This window comes from Guyanagaster necrorhizus, assembly GCF_019112545.1.
Source record: "Guyanagaster necrorhizus MCA 3950 unplaced genomic scaffold BT62scaffold_20, whole genome shotgun sequence".
Taxonomy (NCBI): domain Eukaryota; kingdom Fungi; phylum Basidiomycota; class Agaricomycetes; order Agaricales; family Physalacriaceae; genus Guyanagaster; species Guyanagaster necrorhizus.
In genome coordinates this window covers 638,924-647,438 of record NW_025064899.1, presented here as the reverse complement: position 1 = coordinate 647,438, position 8,515 = coordinate 638,924, and the positions used below count along the sequence as shown (strand labels likewise).

The 8,515-nt window shown below is 45.0% G+C and overlaps 3 protein-coding genes across 3 annotated transcripts; 1 reads left to right on the top strand and 2 right to left on the bottom strand.

The window, feature by feature from the left end:
* Positions 1 to 4,038: 4,038 nt before the first annotated feature.
* BT62DRAFT_306137 (uncharacterized protein) lies at positions 4,039 to 4,501 on the top strand. The gene has a single exon (XM_043180448.1). The coding sequence runs from the start codon at positions 4,179 to 4,181 to the stop codon at positions 4,464 to 4,466; it is 288 nt and encodes a 95-aa protein (XP_043037457.1). The 5' UTR covers positions 4,039 to 4,178; the 3' UTR covers positions 4,467 to 4,501.
* On the bottom strand, positions 4,499 to 6,351 carry BT62DRAFT_981873 (polygalacturonase; the record flags this gene model as incomplete). Its single annotated transcript, XM_043189639.1, has 16 exons — positions 4,499 to 4,519; positions 4,568 to 4,637; positions 4,695 to 4,745; positions 4,806 to 4,841; positions 4,894 to 4,986; positions 5,044 to 5,100; positions 5,158 to 5,280; positions 5,332 to 5,426; positions 5,479 to 5,526; positions 5,579 to 5,647; positions 5,698 to 5,731; positions 5,783 to 5,853; positions 5,907 to 5,974; positions 6,031 to 6,088; positions 6,142 to 6,158; positions 6,213 to 6,351. 16 exons carry the CDS (start codon positions 6,349 to 6,351, stop codon positions 4,499 to 4,501), a joined length of 1,050 nt encoding a protein of 349 aa, XP_043037456.1.
* Positions 6,352 to 6,781: 430 nt separating this feature from the next.
* On the bottom strand, positions 6,782 to 7,011 carry BT62DRAFT_1008639 (uncharacterized protein; the record flags this gene model as incomplete). The annotated part of the gene is made up of 2 exons (XM_043177465.1): positions 6,782 to 6,886; positions 6,931 to 7,011. The coding sequence occupies 2 exons, from the start codon at positions 7,009 to 7,011 to the stop codon at positions 6,782 to 6,784; spliced, it is 186 nt and encodes a 61-aa protein (XP_043037455.1).
* Between the last annotated feature and the right edge of the window lie 1,504 nt (positions 7,012 to 8,515).

Sequence of the window (8,515 nt, the reverse complement as noted above, 5' to 3'; positions counted from 1 at the left end):
CTCTTGTAATGGTATTGGCACATTTAGGGCCAAGCACTGGGACCTCACATGCAGTCTAACCTCTCTGGTATTAGTCTGCTACTAGGCCATGCACTCTGCTCATTGTTACTTCAGTTTAGCCTTATGATGGCTAGGTTTCTGCATGCTCTTATCCTATTCTCAGTTACATGCTTACTGGACTGGAATGCAGTCCATGTATTCTCAATTTTTGCAATTTTACATATCTGAACATGGAGAGAGTGTGTCACTGTACTCTCACAGAAACAAGAGGGGAGGTGGTATCCAGTAGCATTCCTCTCCAAGGCCTTATTAGCCACAGAAAGAAACTACAAAATATATGACAAGAAACTGCTGGCCATCATGTTAGTACTAGCAGAATGGCATCATTATCTGATCAGGGTGGCACAGACATTCAAGGTCTGGATAGACCATCAAAACTTATGATATTTCTATCTTCTCCAAAAACTCAACTAATGACAAGCTCAATAGATAATAGAGGTTGCTGAGTATGACTACACTCTACACCACAAGGCAGAGATAGCCAATAAGAAGGCTGACCTTCTTAGCCAACAGGCTGATCATGACCAAGAAGAGAAAGACAATAGTGGGGTGGTACTGCTGAAACTGGAACACTTCCAGATGATGATAATGCTAACAGAGGAGAAGATTCACACCAAGATATAGAGTGCAACATGACAGCCAAGCTTATAGGATCAAAGGATCACAACATCACTAAACCATGAAAGGGGCATCATGAAGCATGATGACCTACTTTACTATGACAGATGCATTTATATTCCCCAGCAATCAACACTGCAGGGAGAAATTATTGCTATATCACATGACCATGCAACTGCCAGACACTCAGAAATCTCAAAGATAAAGGAATTAGTGTTGAAAGAGTATTGGTGGCTGAAACTAGGATAAGATGTTGACAAGTATATGAAGGGCTGTGAGACCTGCCAGAGGACTAAGTCTTCTATATAGGCCCAAGCAGTCCCACTTCACCCAAATGAGGTTCCTACAACCTCTTGGATGCATATCTCTGTTGATATGATCACCAAATTATCTGACTATAATGATTATAATGCAATTATTATTATCATCAACCAGTTCTCTAAAGTGATCATCCTGATCACCTGCACTACTGAGCTATCATCTGAGAGGTGGGCCAAAATCCTTAGAGACAAGATCTATTCTAAATATGGCATGCCACAGGTCATCATTTTAGACTGAAGATCACAATTCATCTCCAAATTCCTGGATAATCTATACCAGCTGCTCAGAATTCAAAGCAATGCATCTACTGCCTATCACCCTCAGACCAACAGGCAGACAGAGTGCATCAACCAAGAACTCAAAAAGTACTTATACATGTTCATCAACCACAGGCAAGATGACTGGATGGAATGGCTAACACTCATGAGTTTTCAGCACAACAACCATGTTCACTCAGCAACTGGGAAGACCCTCTTCTTCATCAACTACAGACAACATCCCAAAATTGCTGCTACCATATAATTCCACACATCCACACCAGCCTCCCTAGACTTCATTACTGAAATAGCAAAGATATATCTCAAAACATAAACTGCCCTTGATAAAGCTGCTGCCACTATGAAGATCCAGTATAACAAACACTATCATACAGTGCCTATCTATGCCATCAACAATAAAGTATGGCTCAACACCATTAACCTATATCTACCTCACTGCAAGAAGAAACTCACTGATAAATGCACTGGCCTCTTTCCTGTATTAGCAAAGATAGATGCCTCCACCTATAAACTCAGTCTTCCAACCTCATAGTGCATTCATGACACATTCAATGAATTGCTCTTAACCCCTATATGTTACCCCTGCCTTTCTAAATCAAGAATGACCACCACTACCACCACCCTCTGACCTCATTGATGATGAGGAGCACTATGAAATTAACCAAATCCTTGACTATAAATTATGCAAAGTCAAGGTATGAGAAGAGGGCATAACAATGACCATTGACCACTTGGTCAGTTGGAAAGGATACAGACCCAAGTTGAACCAATGGGTAAACAAGAAATGAATGAATGCAGACACAGCCATATATGACTATAAATTATTCTTAAATTAAGCCATTGGGATGATGGTCTTAAGAAGAGGGTAATATTATAGTTTTTCTCCCTTTTTCTCTTCTTTTACCTCTATTCATGCTTAGTCAGAGCACCTAGACCAGCACTTAGAACTGTGGGACAGTCTTAGTCAGCATAACAACCATTGTTCTGCAACATGTAGTGACACTCTGACAACAAGACAATCATTCTTTTGTAGGTAACCACAACATCTCAAGACAATGAGTACTATAGTATGAACACCTACAATTAGTAACATTATATTTATCTAAGAGATGAATAGTATATAAGTAGCATAGTTGATGCCATGTATCTCTAGTCTTGAACTATCCTTTATTCTATCATCCTATCTCAAGTCAACTAATATTGACCTTGAAGACACATGATCAGCATCTATAAATAGTTAACTCAGATGTGATTGTATAAACACAATACAGCATCTGTTTATCACATGGATATTATCATGTGTCAACTGGACCTAACAGAGAAGGCCAATGGATATTGACTGGATAAAGAAGGAGAAGTGTTTCAACTAGAGGGAGAAGAGACACTTGGCAAAGAATTTCCCAAAGAAGAAGAGGACATGTGAGGAGATAAATGCCCAAATTGAAAAGTTGCAGAAGAAGCAGATGCTATAGAAGAACCAAACAACAAGGAGACAAAAATTGAAGAGGTAAAAGATAAGACTGACAAGTGAGTGATTTCACTTATTCAGCCCAAGGACTAAATGATGCACCCCTAGTAGCTGCTGGTCAGACTTATTCCACATCTGTAGATACATGTAACTTAAATATGCATTCAAATATATCTGCTTCAACCTCAGCACCAGCTCCATCTAAAAAATTGCAAATACTAAAAAACCCAACTTGAACAGCTCAAATGCCTACAGGCCAAATAGAGAGGAAGACTCCCAAAATATCAACCTCAGGATGGCTCAAACCATTCAAAACTGAGTGGACTTGGTGCATGATCAAAAATGCCAAAACAGAAGAAGCCAAGATGGTATTCAAGAACTGGATACACAAAGCATGAGCCAAGAAAGTAGTTGAAGAGATGATAGAAGGAATGAGAAGGGCCAAATGAAGTCAAGTGCTTGAATAGCTTGATGAGCTGTGCAAGCTCAGACAATAAATCCAGTGACAAAAGACTCAGAGGTGAGACCTATTAGTTAAAACCCAGATTGAAACACTGGAAAGCTGTGCCATCTATGTAGCCACAGCCCTGATTGACAGTTGCTGTATGGGGAGTTCAATCAATCACAACTTCATCATCCAAAACCACCTTCCAACCAAAGCAACTGCTGCTCCCATTCCAGTTTATAATGCTGGCAGGACCCAAAACCAGGCCAGGTCAATCATGGAGTTTGTTGAGCTATGACTTGTCACTGGTGATCATGCTGAACAGATCAACTTCACCATACTGATCTGAGCTCCAAGGATCAAGTTTTGCCAACTGGGTTCTTTGTGACTGCAGCCAAGCCTGGTGACCTCAGGGGCCATGCAGCGCAAGCAGTTGCTGAGATGTATGGATGCGCGAAGTTATTGAAGTATGTCCTACATCTTCTGTTGTACTCACCACTCATTTTTCTTTAGGAAAGACTTTGCGCGGCGCCTTGACAAACGGGCACCATTGGATCTTCCTGATACTCCATCTCAATTCTGATGGTATTGGAGGGACATTTAAGCGATCCATCACAGTAAATCTTCCGGCCAGTGGCCTTCTTGGTGGCCCTCAAGAAGTCGCGAAGCCTATGGCGGACTTGGTCGCAGGTATTCTATCTTTCTGGGTGGGTTGATTCCTATTGTAGTTGATGCCTGTCATATATGGGACAGATCGAGCGTAGCTTCGACGACTTGGGATAGGATGACTGGTTCGAACTGGTACCAGAGCTCCACTCAGTGACGTCTGGGGAGTGAGTGTGGGTTCAAGGGACTACCTAATAAATTACAGTATGTAAGCATAAATGAGCAAGAATGTGACCACGAAGAAACGCGTAACAACAGCACGCTCACTAAGTAAGCGAGAAAACGAACCAAAGCACAATCTAGACAGATACAACGACGCCGTATGTTGATAAATCTAGATAAAGCCAGACACGCAGCGCTCCACCTCGGTAGAGACCTACCAACCGACAAACTTTTGTGGAAGGGCACCTACCATAAAGACTATACCAAATCGACCAGGAACTTCCTATCGATGACGATGCACGATGCTTACCAAGTCGGTTCCCGGTGGGAGGACAAGCCAGGATACAAACAACGGGAAACATGCGCAAGATGCACATCCTCTTCGAGTAATATTAATTGTTTCCGAGTAATAGGGATGTATAGACATGCTATGACACATTTCAATTGACAAAATACTGAATGGATCCTAAATTCCTCACCCTAATACGATCCACCGGAGATCTAATGGTAGCATTAGTATTAAGAAGAGGCGAGAACAAAAAACCGTACAGTAGCATCATTACTGGAAACATTTCCTTCCGAACCACCAGTTATCGTCAACTCATCGAAATCCCAGGTTCTATCGCGTCATATCATCAACACTCCTGCGAGAAGGCGACACAAACACAAAGCTCACCCAGAGCAGGCACCACAGTCGACGACCAATCGTTCAGCGTCGTCTCCAACCCTGCAGATAAGAAGAAACACATGAACACGCGACCGAAGGAATCCACAGCACGAGACTCACGCGATAGTAGTAGCGCTTCCAGTAAAGTTAATATCCCTATCAATGACATCAAACATGGTCTCAGATTCCTTGAATGAAGCTGACTCACGAAATGGGTCCGCCAGTTCCGGGAGTACCATCATTATCGGGGTACGACTGGGTGATCAGAACACCGTATTCGTCGATGCCGCTAAGGGTGTTACTTTAAAAACTAGGTTTTGGCTTTCTGCCAAGTCGTGAGAGATTGAGCAGTCCTCACCCAGAGTATGTGATACCGGACACCGAGGCATCTGTGGCCGTGGCATCAACCTTGATTCTGCGCATAGCGAGTGTCACTCAGGAATCGGGTACAACTGACAACGAAAGGCCTTACCTGAATCCGTACATAGAGTCGGTAACGGTGTTTCCAGAGATAGTAACGTCGGAGACGGTCGCGTCACTGGCAATAGAACCGATGGAGATACCATGCCCCCCAGAGCACTTGTTATTCTCAAACCTAATGGACGCAATGAGAAACCAGTTTGACAGATGGAATGACGTAGCGTACACGATAGTCGAGCCTGAGTTAATAGCAATACAATCGTCCTGGTTCTTCACGACCGAATTTTTGATAGTCACGTCGTCCGCGGAAACATCGAAACCCTGCAGACCATCGGTTTTTTTTTTCCGCAACAAGATCATTACCTCTACTCACATCGGTGTTGTGACCGAGGTCATCGGTATCACCGGCACTGTTGTCGACCTAGAAAGCACTTGTAAGCCTGATAGGATGCGCACAAGAAATATTAGAATACAGTAATACTGTCAAAGACGAGACCGTCACTGTTGCCGATGGAAATAGCCTGCGCGGGGGTATTCAAGACCTATTGTTCCCCGTTCAGCGGCATTCTGGAGGAAAGAGCGACTGGCTCACCGTGAAATCGGAGTATGTGCCGGAGCCTTTGAATCTAATGAAAGCATCAGACCACGAACGCCTCGATAAAACGAAAAGAACCTACTTCAAGAGGGGATGAGGCTTGTCGACACCACCGTCTGTGCCTTCACCATCCCAATAATCAGCGCCATTTCCCTGCGAGATGGGGTTAACTACCGCAGGGCAAGAAATGAGTTGACGCTGATCACATCAAATGTATATCCAGCGCCATTGAAAGTGATGTCGTCACCGTCGATGGTAAATAACGGGCCATCACCTGGTAATAAATTCAATAAGGACCTAACCAAAATGATTACTGCAGAAGATACGCACTGGTGGTTTTGGCGAAGGTGATATCGCCAGCCATGGTGATAGTTGCACCCGACATCGGCTAGTGTTGTGTATAAAATGACACATGTGTTAAAGGTAAAATCAGCCACGTACGGAGAGGCTCAAGGTACCTAGGAAGTATAGTCGTTAGCAAGGTCCTTCATAGAAGGGAGACATATACATACTTCCGCTAGCTACGGTGAAGGCCTCAATAGTGACAGTCGAACAGGTGGAGATGGACGACGCCGTGGAAACAGAAGAGATAGTACAGCTGGTGCGCTCCTCCAGCTCCCTAGTCGGAATAGCCGACACAAGCGCGAGCATGGCGGCAGCAAAGACGAATTGGTAGAAGGCGTGCCCGAACATCTTGTGCAAGATATAAAGGAGGGAAAGCAGACAACGAATGCTGCTTTGACCTCGACATGTACAGGCTTATATACCGGCGAGAGGGACTGTGCTGGATTAACCACGGAGGAAAACGGCAGTACAAATTCTAAGAGGAACGTGTGAGTTGTTTCAGTGCTAAAAAAAGGAGTAACGTAGAAACCATATTGACCCGGACTTAATAACTATTCAGAGCGGGAACCTCTTGATTACTCGCCAAAAATCCGTGTCGAGTGTCTAGAAGGTGATGTGGTCGTCGCCTGATGAATCTTTCGCCTATGCGTTCCTGATGACTCAAAGGTACAGGAAGGCATGCAAAAGTCCCTCCTGCGTAAGGTCCATAGCTTTGGCCGATACTCTAACTGTATGTTCAGTCGCTCTTGGATGGAGCATCTCCATCTTGTCTGTGAGTTTTCTCTTCCGGGTCGTCCCGATAATTAAAGGACGTGCTTTCTCTGTTAGAGAACGGCGGCAACTATTGCATCTAGATTTGAGCACGTCCTATATTTATCGTGGTACGAAACCGTTTGGTCCGACAAATGACCGATACTTGGGAGGGCCGGGGATATCGGTCACTGCAACGTTGAGATGACGCGTCATGCTGGGCCAAATGAGATCTATGATTATCAGTCACTGAAGACTGCGTTGCGTAGTATAAATAGAACCTACCGACTATCAGATGGCCGCCAGCTGCTCTCTGTAAAGAATGGCAGGACCAGCTGCGCAGCGCGATCTTACATAACGAGAAGCAGGGAGGGATGTAGAAGCCGGATAAAGGTCGCCAGACTCTGCCAACGTCGCGTGGGGACCTTGTGGCAGGGTCAGCTGGAAAGAGCTGTAAACGGAGGATTGACTCTACCACAGTTATGTTCCTCTTCAGAGAGACATTCCCCAAGTATTACAACGATCGCCAGCAATAGCAATGAACCATTTTTTGGACAGACGGGGTCGAACCATTCCTCATCTTCACCAGCTAGTCCCTTTGCCAGGCATCCTACCAACGTGGACCAAATGCGGGTGACAAAACTCTTGAATGCAGCCGAAATGTGTACGGAACGATATGTAAGGGTGGCGGTAATGATATTGTATGCGTTACGTATGGTTCCGGCAAGTACAAAGAGAGCCTGTAATGCCTGTCTCGTATGATGTTCGACACATTTAGGATATTGCTCACGGTTCAAGGTGAGCCTGTGACTGAGGCATCGATGGAGCTCGTAACTGGTGGTAGCGATGATTTGCAGCGAGGAAATGTCGCCCCCAGTCTCCTACAGGGACAGTGAGTGCCAAAATAGCGACAGACTTTCAAAACGCGCACCCTCCAATCCGTCTCTGCATCCAAACCGGATCTTATACCAACACAGAGGAAAGGTCTGCGGCGTATCCTCATGGGTTCCCTACAGCGATGAGAGGTGGGCCGTCCGCTATCCATGCGCATACAATTGGCTTCAGATTGGGTAGTGTGGGCGGTAGTGACTAGACCGGCGACCATTTTTCTGCAGCAGATGACACGAAAGTATCCTACGTTCGATATCCGGTGACGGGATCTTAAAAGAAGTCAGCGTCAGTGGATGACGAGATAAACGCCGCCTTACCCCGAATTCCATGCTGACTTTGTGGTGTTCCGAACGCGTTTCATCCAAGATAAACTGAGGTTCGACAAGGAGACGATGTTAATCAGTCGCCAAGGACCGTACAGAGGCGGAGCTGGATGATGGTGGTAAGAGGGAAAATGATCGGCCGACTTTCAGCTTCTTACCATCACCATCACTGCCCTTCTTCTTTCTTCCCGTCAACCAAGGGGCACCGACAGAGCTAGATGTGACGTGCTACCGATGTTAATTGCTGTTACGAGGAGCATTGAACAAGGAAATACGCCGGCACTTTAACTCAAAAAACTTTGCTCTGCTCTCTGCCGAGGTTCAGCTTGGACTCGGGAAAGCTATCATCGACGTTCGGAAGGAGCGATAGGCGCACATGCTAATGTATGAAAAGATCGTCAAAGGTGCGGATGATGCCTATGCTAAGCACGGCTCTGTGCTGATTCTCATTGTTCTCGTAGGCTCATCTCATCGGCTGTTGGTCTCAAAATGCCTCTATATCGCCA